The sequence below is a fragment of the Molothrus aeneus genome, chromosome Z (genome assembly GCF_037042795.1).
Source record: "Molothrus aeneus isolate 106 chromosome Z, BPBGC_Maene_1.0, whole genome shotgun sequence".
Classification (NCBI taxonomy): Eukaryota; Metazoa; Chordata; class Aves; order Passeriformes; family Icteridae; genus Molothrus; species Molothrus aeneus.
This window is the reverse complement of record NC_089680.1, coordinates 10,944,692-10,963,109: the sequence shown is the minus strand read 5'-3', so window position 1 is coordinate 10,963,109 and position 18,418 is coordinate 10,944,692. Positions and strand designations below refer to the sequence as shown.

At 38.7% G+C, this 18,418-nt stretch overlaps 1 protein-coding gene across 2 annotated transcripts in view; it reads left to right on the top strand.

The window, feature by feature from the left end:
• Positions 1 to 18,418, top strand: part of NADK2 (NAD kinase 2, mitochondrial) — a 32,400-nt gene that overhangs the window by 10,213 nt on the left and 3,769 nt on the right. The window contains exons 2-11 of one of the 2 annotated variants that reach the window (XM_066568777.1): positions 4,884 to 4,972; positions 5,324 to 5,412; positions 6,936 to 7,017; positions 8,326 to 8,409; positions 11,520 to 11,656; positions 12,452 to 12,530; positions 14,623 to 14,766; positions 16,858 to 16,913; positions 16,996 to 17,049; positions 17,509 to 17,632. In XM_066568777.1, coding sequence (XP_066424874.1) covers positions 4,884 to 4,972; positions 5,324 to 5,412; positions 6,936 to 7,017; positions 8,326 to 8,409; positions 11,520 to 11,656; positions 12,452 to 12,530; positions 14,623 to 14,766; positions 16,858 to 16,913; positions 16,996 to 17,049; positions 17,509 to 17,632 — 938 coding nt within the window. Of the gene's footprint in view, positions 1 to 4,883; positions 4,973 to 5,323; positions 5,413 to 6,935; positions 7,018 to 8,325; positions 8,410 to 11,519; positions 11,657 to 12,451; positions 12,531 to 14,622; positions 14,767 to 16,857; positions 16,914 to 16,995; positions 17,050 to 17,508; positions 17,633 to 18,418 lie in introns of those variants that run through there. The other variant, XM_066568778.1, reaches the window with a different exon arrangement.

Below are 18,418 nucleotides of genomic sequence, written 5' to 3'. Positions count from 1 at the left end.
AACAGATTGTTATGTTAGTGCTCATTGTATTTTTGTCTTGAGGTTAAAATTCAAATTTTTGCTATTCAGCTGTTGATCTCTAAATCCGTTTGTATTATTTTGTGGTTCTTTCTGCAGAAATCAGGTAGATTGTAAAGCAGTGATCTGTTCTTGTTTTCCAGCTGGGGTGCATGTGTGGGCAAGTTCATTGTGGAAATTTGAGAGAGTAATTGTTTCTAGATCTGTGCTTTTTATTGTTAGGGTTTAGGGTTTTTTTTGGATTTTTTTTTTCTTCTTCTTTCTAGTCAGACATTTAGTTTAACTCCTCAATGACCAACAGTTGTAAAACAAGTGATTGGTATTAACTTCACCCTGGTGCAGTTTAAGACTGCATGAAGGTTAGTGCTGTAAATTAAGCTTAAGCCTAGTAATGAGAATATATATGCATACGCATAAGGCCAAAGTACATTGGAAAAGTTCCATTTAACCTTACTGGATAAGTCCAGGGGAGGACCACAAAGATGGTCATGAGGCTGGAGCACCTCTCCTGTGAGGACAAGACAGTTTGAGCTGTTCAGCCTCAAGAAGAGAAGGCTCTGAGGAGAGTTTAGAGCACCTCCTAGAGTACCTGAAGGGACTCCACAGGAAAGCTGAAGAGGGACCTTTTGTCAGTGAGTGTATTGATAGGATGAAGGGAATGGCTTTAAGCTGAAAGAGGGAAGATTAGCAGCTTAGTTGTTACGAAGAAGTTTTTTACTGTGAAGGTAGTGAGGCTCAGGCACAGGTTACCCAGAGATCTTGTGAATGCAGTGTCTGTCAAAGTGTCCAAGTTCAGATTGGATGGAGCTCTAAGGAACCTGGTCTAGTGAAAGGTGTCCTTCTCTAGAACAGGGTGGCTGGATCTAGATCATCTTTAAGGTCCCTTCCAAACCAAATCACTCTGTGATTCTGCTAGGATGAGATGCAGAAGGTGCTGAGTTGACAAATTCACTCCAGACAATATGCGTGTTACTGTATGGAGAGAACATACTCTTTTATCCTAATGCTTAATAAGCAATGCCAGTAGGTCTCAGCTATGTCTTTTCCCATTTTCTAAATCAAGAGTCATAATCCACATATGTAGACAACAGTGGGTATTACTTGGCTTGTGTTGGCTTCTGTATTTGTGTCTAGAAGCCTTGTCCTTGCTGTACAACATTGTTCCTGCAGGGCAAACATTACTAAAGGACAGCAGACCCACAGTTTAAACCAAATGGGTTGGGACTTGCCAGAGGTGCAGGCTTAGACTACAGAAGGAAGGCTTATTCTTGCATTTTATTTTGTGTAGTATTAAGGTCAGATTAACAGGCCTAATTCTAAATCAGAGGTTACTCCGAAGGAAGAAGAGCTTGAAAGTTGTCTTCATGCTGAATCTAATACCTCTGTGCCTTTTTGAGGTGTCAGTTGACAAAAGCCAAGCCTGGCATAGGTTTGGGGGCCTGTTTTATGATTGTGCTTAAGAGCCAGGTTGTCCTTGTGCTGTCTGTACGTCCCAAGTGTCTTTAAGGCTCTTTAAGGAGTGGTCATGCACACAGCAACTGGACTGCCTGATTTTTGTCTTCAGCTCTTTTGAAATAAAAAGCAGATGCTGCTCTCAGTTTGGTCTTACACTTTGCCCTAAGTGCAAACCCCTTTCCAGCAGCAGCATTTGTCATAGTTTTAGAGTGGCACTCAGGTGCTGGATATGAGGCAGGAGCAGAGGCAGTGAAATACAGGTACATCTGTCTGAACATTGTCTGAACACCCTTTTCACTGCGAGGGTGACTGGATACTGACATAGTTTGCCCAGAGATGTGGTAGAGGCTCCATCTGTGAACATCTTCTAAAGCCATCCACATCTGGACAGATGGCCCTGCTTAAGCTTGGGGTTCGACCAGAGGTCTGTTCTAGCTCAGCCACTCCGTGATTCTGTGCTTCTGACCACAAGGACTGTAGGCACTTCTCTGGTTGTTTGGAGCAGTCAAGTGAGAGCAGCTGCTGATTAGCATTCCTGTTGGATATACTTGACTGTGGTCAGGCTCAGTTGGGCTTCCCTTTTGTCAGTTCTTAGATGAATGAACTTGCAAGTTATCTTTGAACACAGAGAATGAAGCTGGAGATGAACAGACTGTTGTAATCTCTGGAGCCTTTTGCAAATCAGGACAATTTAGTAACTCCATAAATGTAGCACAGCCATTTAAACTAAAGGCCCTAACTTTTCATTTTTCTTGCTTAGTAATGTGTGCTTAGTTGTTCTAGAGGTAAATTCAAAGAGGAGATATACACATTCAGTGCCTGTTCTACAGTGCTGCTGAAATGGTTCATCCAGTTGTCAGAATACTGATAGTTTATTTGCTGATCAATCTCTTCTGTTTTCTGAAGCTGTTGCTGAAATAATTTAACTCAGCTATGGCAAATGTAAGTTACAGAGCAGACCCTGTTCCATAGCAGTGGTGCTACTCATACCTCTCCTTCCTGGTGATGCCAGGGAAATGCTAGCTGTTGGCTTGCCACTGATATAACAATAACAATATTACATTGTTATTGTTCAGAGATAAAAGCTCTCTTCCATCAAGTTGCAAGATAGCATGCTGACATATGAGCCGAATAAATTAGGTACATAAAATTAGAAGATGGAGTTTGTGGTTTCTATTTTGTGTGGAACTAACAGCAGCCTGAAAAAAGCCTGCTGTCACAGCAGTCTGCTTGTCAGGTGCTTGTTTCATTCACTGCAGATACTTCTAGAGGAACCTGATTTTAGTTTTTTGGAAATTGTTTGATTGTGGTTTTCTTGCTCTTGTGGTATGGCAAGATGAATTTGTGCTTTGAACATGCAATTGAAAATTCTTCTAGCAAATTACACCTATGCTGCTCAGCAGCAGGTGTCTATGGAAGGCAAATACCTCCTTTTTTCCTTTCTGCCTTTTCCTTTCCCCTCCAAGTGGATGATGGGAGGCTGTCAGCAGGCTGGCAATGGGCTGTGCTGTAACTAGCATAGCCCTGTGTAATCTTTCACTCCCCAGAGTCCACAGGGGCAATATTCAAGTTCCCAGTGCTACACCATGGACTCTGCAAGACTAAGAGGTGTCTGGGGTGCACAGGCATTGTAGCTCAGGAGTAGAAACAAAGGATTTAAGTGTGAGAGGCAATTAATGGGACATAACACCCTGTATCCCAATAAACCAATGTGAACAAGCTTTGGAAAAACCTGCAATATTTATCTGTCTGTTTTCTGATCATCCACATACCTGTGTCTGTGTGTGATCATGCATAGCTGGCAGGCAGCTGCTCCCACTGTCTTCCTTTAGTGCTGTTGATACATCCAGGCAGCCTGTGAGTCTCTGTTGGAAGTGGTTTCCTGATCCCAGCTCTAAGACCACCTAAAGATTTTGTTCCTGCAAGTTAATTGCCAATTGTTAATACACAGCAGTGCAGTTCCAGAGCAGCCAATTACATCCTTGTCTGTAACTACTTCGGTGCTGAGTCTGTCTTATGTGCTTAGCTCATGCTTGGATTTCTTGACATGAATGGATGTCAGATAATAAAGATTTAATAATAATAATAAAGATAATAAAGAATAAAGATTTCATTTCCTGGGTCTTGGATTGTGGTTGACTTCAACTGTCATATCCTGACAGTCCTCTCCCCTTCTCTATGGAGTTGAGAAGTCTATGAAAATGGGATTAGACAAGGCTGTCTGGCACCAGACTTTCTCTTGGAATGGTATAAAACTTTCAGTAAAGGCACTTGAATAAATTGCTGGAAGTAGCTGTTTAGAGCTTCTGGCACAGATGAATTCCTCTGGCCAAACTCTAGGAGAAGTTCTGTTTCTCTGCTGATAAATTGGTTTTAACTGTTCAGGGAAAAGGAAGCAGTGACAGGATAATTGTAGAATAATTCAGGCTAGAAGGAGTATCAGGAGCCTGCTGTAAATATATTTCACTGTGAATGTATTTATAGACTCCTTTTGCTTAACATCCTTTGCACCCTCTTTCTTTCACTTTCTTTATCTCTATGCGCACACATGTTTGGCAGCATCAGCCCCAGATGAGGCCCCCCCTGCTAAATAAGATAAGGAACATATGGTGACTGAATTACTCGCACAAAAACTTGTTGCCAAACTAATCTGTAACAAGTCAGTAATCTCACATGCCTGCTTATGACTGTATCTATATAAACTGCAAAATGTTTCTGTGGTCTGAAGAGTGTGTTGAGATTAATTAAGTATTCAAATTCTCCATTTTCCAGAAAGGATGAGACTAGAATGCACCTACAGAGTTTGTCTTGTTATTGTTATCAACTTGTTTAACAAATGTGGTGTAAAATCCAGGGAACAGTATCAAATGTATTAGGTAGATTGTCCTTAAGCTTTTTTTGATCCAGAGAAAATGTCACCTTTGTCAGCACTTGGCAGTCTTCCATTTTAGCTCAAATACAATTTGAAGGGTAATGCTGGAGGTGTTTCAGGCTCTGTTTCCTTAATTGTCATTCCTGTTGCTTTTTTTGTCTGTCTTTTCTACAGCACAGCTCTGAGCTAACTGGGTGTTTCAGCACATGGCAGAAATATACTTAGTGTAACTATATGGAATCATGTAGTCTTTATATCAGTTGGCAGATTCAGGAGGAGCAAAGTGTCTGAAGTTGCATGGAAGTCAATGTAGTATGCTTGTTTGCATATCTGTGATTCTTGACTGCTGTGGCCATTTGATTCACTTAATGAACTAGTCAATATAACCTGACTGCTGTGTATATAGAAATGTAATTAATGGAAGGCTTATAAGAATGTATCTCTGCTGAGAGAAAATAACATGCTTTTTTTATAGGTTCTATTTGCTTTGCTCAAGAGCACTTACTGTACTTCTATAAATACCATTTGTGTCTTACAGCTTGCCTTGAAGGGATCTAACTATGCTGGTCTGCTGGAACGGCATCGCATTCATACAAAAAATGTGGAGCATGTTGTGGACAGCTTACGGTAAGAGTGCATGGGTGTGAAGATTTCAGACACAGTGCAAATATCCATGGATCGTGTGAAAACAAAAGGAAGCCTCCTGTTACAAATGCCAATAAAATAGGAAAAAAAAGAGAGAGATGCAGATGAGCAGTCATTCCTGAAAGAGCCATCATGTGAACTGACTCAGTTCAGTTGGCCAGCATGTTCGATTATTGTCTTGAAAATAAGCAAGAAGGTGGTACAGGATTTGTGTGTCAAGTGTTTTTAAGCCAAATATGATTGCAATTACTCCTTAGCTGCATGACAACTTTCCGGAAGGCTATGACAAGAAACATTATGTATTGGAATTCAGACTTTCTCTGAACTTTACAGGAACGAAAGGATAGAAGTTCGTCTCGTTAAGCGTCGAGAGTATAATGAAGAGACAGTTCGGTGGGCAGATGCTGTTATATCAGCAGGAGGTATGACTTTATGGAAGGGAAGTATTTGTTTCAGTATGTTTTCATAGACATGTTTCTCAAAAATACTTGGCAGTGTTTGAAGCAACTGGAAATAATGCACATTCTGAAAACAAAGTGCTAATCTGATTGTAAGAAAATTTTATAAAAAGCAGTGGTTATGACCATCTTGTCTACCTCTAGTACCTAAAATTGTAGCCCATGGAAGTGAACCCCAGTGCATGGCCACTCAAAAAGTTTTTCATGTGTGAAACAATATAAACTGTGGAATTTACTATAGTTTTCAACTAAAGAGGATAAAATTCTCGATGTCATGTGATTTTATGTAGCCCTAAAATCTACTCATTGTTTTTTTGGGATGTGAGGTGTAGACTAACATACTACCTCATGGTCCCCTTGCTCAAACTGTCTTTCTTGCTTTCACACTTAATCCAGTGACTGGCGTATCAAGTTGGATGGTACAGGTAAAAAGTCTGCAGCTTCTGAGCATCTTGTGCCACTGATCAGTGTTTTCCAGATGAACCAACAGAGCAATTAACCTGATTGTTTATCTTTAATATTGGATTGCAGCAGTTCATTCAGTGTTATTTTTTGGGATATGCTGCAAATACAGCCTTGTGTTGCTGGGCTCTGACGTAGTGTTCACTCATCTGTTGAAAATAGGCTTGACCACAGCTTTCTCTTTCCCACTAGTCCAGTTTGCCCTTAGGTACTGAGCACCATGAAGAATGGGTAGAAAGGTTTATTCCTGGAGCATCCTATCACACTCTTGTGAATTTCAAAGAACTTCCCCAAAGTGCCAGTTTGTCTTTGGCAAAATTTTTCATGGTTGAGGCAAGCAGCTGGGAAGTAATAGTACACCATCTGAGGTTTTCAGAGCTTTCTGTCTTCGTGCTGTTCAGAGCTTACATCTTCTTGCAAAGACTGAATGAGGTTATAGTTTTCTTTCTGTTTAACAGGAAAAAATACCAATATCTTCAGAAACCAGTACATTTAAAGATTTCTAATTCCAAGATTTCTACTTACCCAAGACCTCTTTTCCAAGTGTGCCTGTTTGGGGCCAAATAAGACCTTTAAATTGCCTTTTAGGAGGACAACTGGGGTGAAGCTAAAGTCATTGTTTTTATGTGACTCACAGTAACATTTGGTTTTGTTTCCTGTCTCCTGTGGCTTTGTTTAGCAATACTTTCTAAATTTACTTTTGCTAAAGAATTTCTCTTACCTGCTGATAAATGTACAGAAATTCCCATAAATCTCTTTTAAAGCTTGCTTCTGCCACGTTCAGTTGCCTGGGCATGTATAGCTGTCAGATAAATCGTACTTTTTCCAGTCCTGTTTGCTAGCTCAAATTCAGTTGTCACTACTCTTATTTGATAAGATGTCAGTAGTTTTGTCCTATTGTATTTTTGTCCAGCTTGCCTGATTTGTTGTTGATATAAACGCACATAATGCTAATGCTGGAGGACATTCTGTTTGGGGTACTAAAATGTGAAGTGAAACTAACTTTTGATCTGTTTTCTTTGTAGGTGATGGTACAATGTTGTTGGCAGCCAGTAAGGTCTTTGATAAATTTAAACCAGTCATTGGAATAAATACTGATCCTGAAAGGTAAAAGCAAATTTGGGAAAACAATGCTTTATTTAATACTAGGCACACTGTGCATCTGTTTCTGTGGTACATGAGGCATACCTGTAGCATTTGACAGCATAAATGTCTGTTTTAGTGGGTTGTAGATACCAAGGGAATCTTTTGGGTTTTTTAGAGAAGTTTGCACAGGGAGTTATCCTGTCTCATCTGAGAGGACATTAAGTAGTATTGGACAAGCATGCCTGTGTTTCAGTGCCACAGATGTTCTCACACACCAATGTAACAGCACTTGCAGCTAGTTAACTTGTATTACTAACCAGAAGTTTGAGGCTAGAATGGCAGTACAGAACTTAGGAAGAAGGACTTGGTAAAAGCAGTTAAGTGTGGTGTCTGAACACACAAAACCTTAATTTTTTTGTGAAGAAGGTGGATTCAGTAGAGGCTCAGATGAAGAAGTTTGCTGTTGTTTCTTAATGTAAACCATAAGATACCTCAGAAAACTCCTGAACCAATTGTTGGCACTTAGCTGTCCTATTATAAACTCTGCACAAGCTGCACCCACCTGCCCACATCAATCTTACAGCTCAGTAGGTACTTAGTATTGCTTGGCTGGTATAACCTTCAAATGGATGGCAAGTGAAACTCAGAATTCACCAAAGCTCTGCCTGCTGAGAAGTCCAGATTTAGATTCTGCTTGTGATTTCTGCTTTTTTTGATATTGACAGTTAATTTATTCCTAGTACATAAGGTGGTGGTCAAAATGTTTAATTCCTTTAATACCTTCTCTTCCAAAACTTTTCAAATGCTCAGAGTAGCTATTCTGCATTATTAAGCCTGACTAGTAGGGTTCAAATAACAAGTGCCTTCAAATTGTCACATATTACTTGTGGAAGGGAGCACTGTTTAGTCTTCTAGTTTTGACATGAGATTCTTTTGTTCTTAGGTATGTTGCTTAGCTGTTCATGTTGCTAACTTGGGTGTAAATGGAGAAAGATTTTTTCCCGCACCTGCCAGGTTTATAAAGCCTAAATTGCTTAGAATGGTGACAGGAACTACATTAATACTTAGATACTCCTGCAGGATTATTAGCTGAACAGTTTTTAGGGGAAGTGTGGGAAAAATAGTTTGTCTCAGACACACAGACTCCAGGAGCTGAGAGAAGTGTATTGTTGCTGATGTGGTACTGTGCAAGAACAGTAGAGATTCCTAAAGGTCCGAGAAGTGTAGCTTTGCTAGATGTAACACATAGGGAGATTTTTGTTTTGTTTTCCAAAGGTACCAAATCTGAACAATAATACTATAATTTTCATTGTCATTTTTTGCTACCAGATCAGAAGGCCACCTGTGCTTGCCTGTGAGATACACATACTCATTTCCTGAAGCATTACAGAAGCTTTATCGTGGTGAGTTCAGGTAGGATTCACTGATCTTTGGTTTTCAAAAACATAGAGGGATTGGGAAACACCTAATCACATGCAATTCCTAAGAAGCAGCTGAAGCTTAGTAAATTCTTAATGGCTCAAATTGTGAATTCTGTGTAGATGTTTATAATGTTGAAAAATGAGGTTTTTGGTCAAGAGTGAGACTAAAACTGCCAGTTCCAGAAAAAAATCTTCTGGGATGATCTGCAATAATAGATTTTCACTTCTGACTTAGCAAATTCATAAATGAGGAACTGCATTCTTGTAAGGGGTATATTGGTTTATGTATTTTAGGACTGTCCTGGTTTAGAGCAAATTTTAGAGGAAACTTTTGAAGTGAAAGTAGTCTAGAAAGCAAACTCAAACTGCCACTCCCCCAGCTGGTTTGGAAATAAAATATCTTTCAAGAAAAATGGAAAAAACTATTTATTTAACAAGCAAAGTACTCACAAACATGAAAAAAATGAACAGCATTAAACAATAGAACCTCTCCCTGTCTGAAGAGATGGCAAACTCGGAGAGAGTGCTTGTCATGGGCTGTAGCTGGGCTCACTCAGTCTCTCATCCATCCCTGAGGTGCTGGAAAGCAGCGTCCTGGCCCCGGTGTGAGCTCCTGGTGCCATTCTGGGTGTTCAGGCCTGAGCAGGGCTGATCAGTTCCAAGAAAAGGAAAAGCCACAATCCTGGGAACTTCTCTGCCTAAGCCAGCATAAAACTGACTAAGGGCAAAGGAGAGCTCTGTCCCCCTGTCTGTCCGTGCTGCAGACAGTGCAGTCTGTGAGCAGGAATGCAGGAGAGTGAGTGCAGTGTCTGATAACAGACTCTGCGCTTCTTCTCTTCCCTCTCGCTCTTGGAACCTGTTTTAGAGGTGCAGAACTTAATATCCAGCATAAACTGAACAGACAGTTGGGGATTCAAGCATCATAAAGTCACTCTAGGACAAGGACTCAAAAACATATAGTACAGTGATGGCCATAAGAATAGAAGCTAGTGTGAAACACATAGAGTTAGGAAATGGTCAGTGTGTTGCATCTAGGGATTTGGTGATTGAGATAAAATGGCTTAAATTCTGCTGACAAGTAAGGCAGACATTTCTTCATGCTGAATATAGCTTGATGTTTCCAGTACTAGATATTCTTAAAACAGAATAATCTCAATTGATTTAAAAAGAAACAAGCTGAATTTTAAAGGACAGACTAGAGAAGGACAGACTAGAGAAGAGTTTTTAATAACTATTTAAGAAGAGACACTGTTCTGTAGTATAAATACTTTACAGAATTTTTTTGTGATGACAGACTATCAAACAGAAATCAATCACTCATGTGAAAGTATATAGCAATTCATTTTTGTTTATACTTCAAGCATATTAAATTTGTAACTTGAAGTGTAACCGTATTTGTGCCATAGAATAGTTCTGAAATTAAATTAATAGAATGGCCAGGATAAATAAGTGAAGAATTTCAATATGTGTTGCTAAAGGAACAAACACTTTCTACTCACATATTCTAAGGTTTAGAAAACAGAAGCTTTTTAGTCTCCATCATTCTAATTTGCTTAAGTAAAACTCATAGTGCTTATTCAGATAACCTCTCTTGACATTTGGTGATTTTGATGTTTTGTTGGAAACAAAGCTATGTTTTTGTTGCTGACGTTCCTGTTACTGCTCATGATGGAGCTAAAACCTCACCAGAGCAAAACAGAGAGGATTTCTCAAATTATTTTTCTGAAATAATAGGAGATAACAAATAAATAAATAAATAAATAAATAATGAATAAAATAATAAGTAAACAAATTTATTTATTTATTTATTTATTTATTCTTAAGCGAGGACATAAGCAGGTGTTTCATTTGAGAGTTCTTGTTTGGCCCTAAGCAAACTTTGGAATACGTGGGTAACTGAATCATTGTATGGAAGGGCTTCTGGAATTTTGGAGTTTTCGTGGATGGTCAGTTGCCAGAAACTGGAAAAGGGCAATAGGCTTTTTACCCTTATCCATGATGTATCAGTCAGTGCAATAATCTGTGTGAACATGGACCTTGTAATCCATGAGAAAACCAACATTATTGATTTGTAAAGGACAAACTATATCAGACTACCCACGTTTTTTATCTTGGAGGTCAGTGCTGTAGCAGCTTCTCAGAATAGGGGTATTAATAGGGGTACGGTCCCATTTTCTAATTTTGTGGGGGATGTGATATGTTCTAGCCAGGACCATTGTAAGGAGGCTGGTATAGTGATACTCACTGCATGCTAAAATACTTGGTTTAAGGGCAGATAGGATGTGTAAATGTAAATCTATAAAGATGAATAGAGGAAAAACTATCAATGTAGTCATATAAAGCATAAGTCTCTTGTAATTTTAGGAAAAACTGGTTAATGTCCTGGATATCGACAGTATGATCAGGGAAAAGATTTGCTCACAAACTCTATTGTGATTTGCTTTCTTAGTCAAAACTATTGCTATTTTGTTTTATGAAATATCTTAGGCTGTAAGAGGAAAAGGAATTTATTTCTCTAGGGAAGAATAAAAAAATCAGAATGTTGTAACATGGCTTTTATATCCTTCTCTTGCTTCAAATGAATTCCTCTTAAGCACCCTAAATTCCTAGGCCAGGAGGAATTGTTAAAATGAGAGGATACCTGGGCCCTTGTATATAAAGGGATGCATAGGGCTGCTTTTCTGGAAATGTCAAATACAAACAAAAGATGTTAAAAATACAGCATGTATTTCTGTGTAAATTCTTGACAGCTCTTTATTCTTAAAAGCATTGTATCAGCATTCATTCACGTATTAGAATCATATGCCTCAAGAGGAGAGTTTGTTACGTACAATTTTTGTAGGCTACTTTTGGCCAGTGGCCTCTTATTTTACACATGCAAAAAATATTAGGTAGCAAATTGGTAAATGTAAAGAATTTACAATTGCGTATTATTAACTTTTTTAAATTTAGAAGTTATAGTAGAACCTATAAAACTTGAAATATGACTTTGAATATATTTAGCTCCTTCTCTTAAGATGTTCTGCTTTGAGAGTGGAGACTCTCAGATCCTATCTAATTTAGTAATGAATATTTCTTACTGACTTCTTTCTCCTCTCTTAGGTGGCAGTGGCGGCAAAGAATCCGACTGTATCTTGAAGGAACTGGGATTAACACAACTCCAGTGGATTTGCATGAACAGCAGCTAAGCCAAGAGCAGCACAGCAGGGCTCACATAAATGAAAGATTCCAGGATCAAAGTAGGTTAAAATCTGACAAGAATATAATCATTTTGCTATGATAACTTGGAATAGAAAATAAAGATTTGTAAAAGTTTTAGTATTTGAAATAACCTGCTGCCAAAATACCTGATCTTTTTTAAAATGCTGTCTCTTAGAGTTACTGTAACTATTTGAGCATGTGTGTGTGTGTTTGTGTACACATGCTAACTTTTAAGTTAGGTTAATTGAGAGTTGTAAAAGCTGGTCTTGGACCAGCAAATAAGCAAATAAAATATTAGATGTGAGAGTCTGTCTGTAGATAATTCTTAAACACCTTCAGCTCTTTTCTTTATGGTGGGTTGAAAGATGCATGGTTCTGTGCCTAACCTGTGTCCAGTACTGCATTTGCTCACGAAGAAGTCCTTGTCAACATGAACAACTTGTTAATCCCCTTTAATTACCTTGTGGTATGAAGTGTAATTCTCTGAACTTCATCAGAAATGTCTGTTAAGTCACTGCCAGTAATTTAACTTGGCTGGAAGTGTGACTGACAGAAGACTTCATTCTGCCTAGTTGACTGTGACTTTTCAAGGAAAAATGTCTGAACTTAAGCGTCATTGCTGACCTTGGTTTAAATATTTATTGTCTCCAGTAAAGGACAGTGACTGGCCACAGAGCAAATCAGTGAAAAAATGAATCCTTGAAAAAAATGGAGCATTAGATCTGGAAAACAAACCCAGGCAGCAGAATCTGTCTTCCAGTGAATTCTGAATGGCTTTTGAAAACTTGTGTTTTAAATCCACGATTCAAAACTCTTATATTTGATATCTGCAGGATCTGATATTTCTGGCCCACATCTTTTACCAGTGAGAGCACTCAATGAAGTCTTCATTGGAGAATCTCTTTCCTCCAGGTATGTATAATTGTTTGTTGTTACAGAAAGGCACAATTGACTTAATTTCTTTTTATGACATTGCAATGGACAATCAGTGATGAGATTTTATTGTGAAATTTCTATTCTGTAAATATTTAATACTGATTGTATTATTGCTGATTAGAGTGTATTTTCAAAGATGTAAGTGCAGTAATGTTGATTTCTGGTTTTCTGCCTCCTCTCTGGTTATTCTTTCATTTTTCCTGACTTTTTTCTTTCCCTTTCATTGATGACTTAAATATCAGTCCTTGAACTGCCTCATCTGTTCCACATCTTCTTAAATATCTTTTCATAAGCTTTTAGCATGACCAAGCAGAAATAGCTTTTATCATGACTCCTTTTTCTGCCTTTCTGTCATTAGATGCAAATATATCAGCCTGCTTTTGGCAGAAGCTTTGTTATTGATGGAATATATTTCCTTTGTTTAAGAACTGTGTTTGTATCAAATCATGGTACTGCCTTGTCCAGGATACATTTGACTGTCCTTTCTGTCCTTAAGACCAATGCATTTTTGGCAGCCAGACAGTAAGAAGGACACTGGGAGTATGACTGGGGCTGCAGTAAAAGGAGATTTACTGTTTATCTTTAAAAAAAACCCCAAATAAAACAACAACAGGAAAGAGTTTAGAGACACTTAAGAGTTTAACAGCTTGTGTTTGTACAGTGCCTGGGACACTGATTGTGGCTGCAAACAGTCTAAATGTTCTGCAAGCTTTATTTTTTTGTCTGGACTTCAGCCTCAGACTGGCAGAAGGAATTAAGCTCAAAGAGATACAAATCCTGCTTTCTACTAAATCAAATCTAATTTTATCAAGATTCTAAGTTTCTTTAATGTGCAGGGATACAGGAACACAAAGCTGTTTTCCAGTGCTATAAGTGTCACAAGTACATTGTTCTCTTGGTATTTGAGAACCACTGAAGAAAACAATACCTCTAGAAACAGACCTCTAGAAATAAGTGTTTTACTGGGACCTTACACTTGAAGACCTAAATGTCATAAAGACGAATCTTCTATTAGTTTCAAATACACAGGTCTGCTATTTATTTAGAAAGAATAACTTTAGGATCTTCTTGTCAGGTCTTATTTTGCATGTCAGTGATGAAAACAAGTAAATTGAAGAAAAAACCCCCCAAAAAACCTGTCATACCCAGCTTGTAAAAATATACATTTAACTGAATCAAGCAGTGCACCTGTGTTCTTAATTTACTTTCAGTTCTCTAATCTCCCCATCTTTTCAAGAGTGATTACAAACCATGTCCTTAGTTACTGAGAGTATAAACTGTTTGGCACCAAGCAGTCAAGAGCTGTGTTTCTAGACTGAAATAATAGCTCAGTAAGTTCTGTTTACTAAGAAAGGTGAAACTCAGTCATGCATGAAACAGCAAATGTGGTATTTCTGAGAGGATATCTATTAATCTGAACCCTGTATCACATTTTGAAGAGAGCTGTGAATATCAACAAGTTAAGTTCATAAATACACTCTTGGATATTCTGAATCTTGTAGAGAGAAACTTTAGTCTCTAGGCCTAACACTAGGAATCCCCTGACAGCTGAGCCATAACATGCAGAAGATGATAGTACATCAAGACATAGTACTTTTGAGTTTTAGGAATTATTTGCCCTGGAGAGACGTGTAAGCCTATTTGTGTAAACCTATTAATGAAGAATCACTGGATTTTCAATTACTGAAGTGATCAAGAATGCAGGTTCAATCATGCTATTACTTACTGATGTTGAAATGTTTAGTGATAATTTAATGAGACTCAATCGCAGCATAAACACAGGTTTTGTGCAACAGGTATGCAAGGAAGGTAATTATTTACAGTTTTATTTATAAGTCCAGCAAGCCCTGCAGATGAACCACAGAGGTTTTTTGTGCATAAATTAACGGAGAAGTGACTGCAGAAAAAGTGCCTAAAAGTTTATGCTAGAAATCATTTTAGTCCATTATAAAAACTGCTGTAAAATGGGAAACACTGTACAAAGTCTGTGAAATTGTGATCCAGATTTGAAAGTAGCCCCTCTAAATTGTAATGTGCCTGATAAGGCTGTGTGTTCTGTCTTATTCAGGGAGAACTTTAAGTCCTGCAAACCCAGTTTTAAATTCTCGCTTCATAGGGCCTCCTATTATGAAATATCAGTTGATGATGGTCCTTGGGAGAAACAGAAGAGTTCAGGGCTTAATGTGTGTACTGGAACAGGATCAAAAGCATGGTGAGTACATGTTGCTGCTTTGACAGAAAATACCATTTCAGATAAGCAAGATAAACCTATTTTGCCTATGCATTTTCTCCTTACTGAGACTCTGTTGGGCTGTGGGTAAGTCAGTCTAATATTGTCACTGTCAGTATGGCTCAGAGCTGTTCCAGATGTATGAGATGACCAGGGCACTCATTACTTACGGGCACGGAGGGAAGCCTTGAAAGGGTGAGGAGCTGTGGCACTGAGACAGAAGTTTGCCTTAGGTGTAATTTCAGTGAAAAATGTGGCATGCCACATGTGAGGATGAGTGGTTGGGAGTGGTGAGGGAAAGAGATTCTGCTGTGACTTGCAGAGAGCATACTGAGGTGATCTATGAACTATTCTTGTTGTCTAAAATTAAAATGCTTAGATGATGTAGCCCAGTAAACTTATAAAAATCTAAGCTCTAAGAAGAATGGGAAAACATGTATTAAATGCAGTGTTAAATGAGCTCTGGCTCATCTACTGTCCATTCTCCTTTGAAAGAGAAAGAAACAAGCCTCCTGTTTCTTTCATATTTAATTGACAGGGGGCAATCTCTTTGCCAAAATACTCCCCTTAAAAAAAGATGGCCATATCTACACAGAACTGTGCTAGCTTAATCAGGGGGATAAAATATTTAAACTTCAGTTTAAACGTGCTGCAGTACTGCATGTAAGTCTAATCAGTTTAGTTTTGAGATGTGAGAGATATGTTTGTGCTCATAATTTAGAGTTGTACAATAGTCACTGGATTTGTGGGGTAGGCTAAGATGAACTAAAACAGAAGCTTTTAATGAAATTCAAAAATAAGTATTCATGCTGTAACCATGGTTACTAGGTTTTACTCTTCATTGTAATTCAGAATTTTGTATTCAGGCAGCATAGCTTAGTTCTGGAGCCTGCCAAGGATGAAATTGGCAGACTGCTAGGGAAACTTTCCTAGTGTTCAGTACGTTGGGAAAGTACAGTCTTAATTCAATGCTGTTCTTACGCATTTCTTTTGCTTATACACTCTGTGCTGAGCAAACCCAGAACCAGGCACCAAGCTCCAGGATTGCTCCTCTCCATTGCTGTAATCTGTATGTGCTTCTGGACTTCTCTAAAGTGAGGCCAAGCCTCAGTGGAGTGACCCCCCTTAGCCTGTTGTCTAGGGGCTTTCCTGGAATTTCAGACTTCCTGGGACTGAGAGACATTTAAATGTCTAGGTGTTTTCTGTAGCTGCCAAAACTTGGGCAAAAGGAGACCTTGATAGCATCTCCTCAGGCTTGCAGGTAGGCAGTAAGTGTAAGAGAGGGAGCCTTGGGCACACCCTCAGTGGCTCTGGGGTCAGATAGGGGTGTAGTGGATCTGTATTGCAGTCTGAGGTGTTTTACTGCCATGACAGAAGTGCTGGACTGAGGATTTTAAGCTGTATTGAGACCTGGGCATATGAGATCTTCATGGTACTGCTGCACAGTGGCTGTGGTTAGCACCTACTCCCTTTTGAGTCTGAGCAGAGGAGGGAGACTTTTTTAGGAGTTTTGCCTTAGTTCAAACTGACGCTGTGTTAACTCGTTCGTCCAAGTGTGTCAAATGCAGAAATATCTGATCTGACTGTTTGTTTTCTATATACACCAGTTCTTTTGAGATTCAAGACCACACCTTAGGGTATAAATAAAGAGGTAAAATATTTGTAGAGAAGTGTTGGGTTCATAAATGAGAACTAAAAGAATAAATCAATTAGCAATGGTTGGATAGACAGGGTAAGAACACAATCTCTAGAGCTTCAGTTTTTTAATGCAGACTTAATGCAGCAGTTATTGGGGGATTATTGACAAGCAGACTACATCCCATGCTCTTCTTTTCTGAAGACTTCACTTAATGGATTTTTAAGGTTTACAAGGCCACAGGTAGATGCCAAAGCAAGAGTTGATTTAAGACTTCTTTTTTTTTTAATTAACTGTTATTAGCTCACACTTAACAGCATTCTTTTTCCTCCCCAAATGTTGTATTTAGTTTTTCATCAGTGTGAAAGGTTTTTTGGTTTTGCTCAGTTTTTTCCTTAGTTGAACTGCTTAGCAAACAATACTTCTTCTCTGTCTAGGTCCTATAATATTAACAAGGTTGCACATCAAGCTATTGAAGAGATCCTTAAGATGGGTGAGTGAGCAATGTGGCATTACTGGCCAAGGTCTGTATAGATACATCTGTCTAACTGGGGGTCTTTCTCTCGGCTCAACAGCGAAAAAGCATGGAAGTCTGAATATGCCATTGAACTCAGAACTGGTACAGAAAGGTGAGTGAAAAAGGCAAGATTTTTTTAAAAGTATCTTTGGCCAGTTCATTTTGTTTGTATTCTGTACTACTCACTTTTCAGTGTTTTAGCACTCTTGCAGTAGTAGTCTTTCTTACAGACATTAATTAGGCACAGTTGGCAAACAATGTCTTACTTGAAATGAAAGCACTTATTTAGACTTCTGTTTAAATTATCCTCTTCAGGAGAATTTCAGTTCTCCTAAAATTTGAAATGTTTAATATTTAATCACCAGAACAGAGCTATTGAGTGTTTATCATGCAGTAGAACTGAAAGGAATTTTCCCTAAAAGTAATTTTTTGCATGTAAAGACTGTTAAACATCTGTCAAGACTTGATGGTCCCTCTTGATAGAGAAGCCACTCTTCCCTGGAGGAGTGTGTGTTTCTGAGAGTAAATAATTTTCTCTGGAAAAACTAATGGCTGACTCCTCTGCTTACAGTAACGAATGATTACAATGACTCTCTGCTCTACAGTCCAGAGGAACCAAAGATGTTTTTCAGTGTTCGAGAGCCTATTGTAAACAGAGTTTTCTCAAGTAGCCGTCAGCGTGGCTTCTCTTCAAAGTAAGTGTTGGCTGCAATAGCAAAGAGTTACTTAGTTCAGTGTATCTGTTAAAGTCTGAGCAATCCAGGACTTTCCCTTGAAGTGTTTCAACATCCCGTTTGTGCTTTGAATTACTTGAGTATTGTTCTTGTAACAGCAGGATGAAAATGTTTCCTAGTTGTGTTATGGCTTTTTAATGTTTGATCCCTGCACAATCTTACAGAATAAAAGAATCTCTCTGTGCCCAGTTTTGGGTATGTGCCATTTCCCTCAGTATGAGACACAGTGACAGGCAGAAGTGAATTCAGGAAAGGGCCACTGGGAGGATAATGGGGCTGGAACAAGTGGTTTATAAGGGAAGGACTCAAACAGTGCTTTCCTTTAGCCTGGAGGAGTTTATAAGGGAAGGACTCAAACAGTGCTTTCCTTTAGCCTGGAGGAGCCAAGACTAAGGGGGAATCCAGTTGCTGTCTTCAGCTACCAAAGTCTGGTTACAGAGGAGGCTTGAGTTAAACTCTTTTCAGAGCAGAGTATAATGCAACAGCCATGATTTTATAGGAAAAAATTTACAGGAAAGTTGTCTCATAGATTGTCTTGTCACTGTTCTTGGAGATACTCAAAATTTCCCTGGGCAAGGCATTAAGCAACCTAACCTGTCTTTAAAGTAAGGCCTGCTTTGAGCAGAAGGTGGGACTAAATGCATTTCCAAACTGAATTATTTGCTAATTCATCATTTTAACTTAGGGCACTTGTGCCAGTGGAGGTTTAGATTGAATATTAGGAAAATTATCATAATGGAAAGGGTT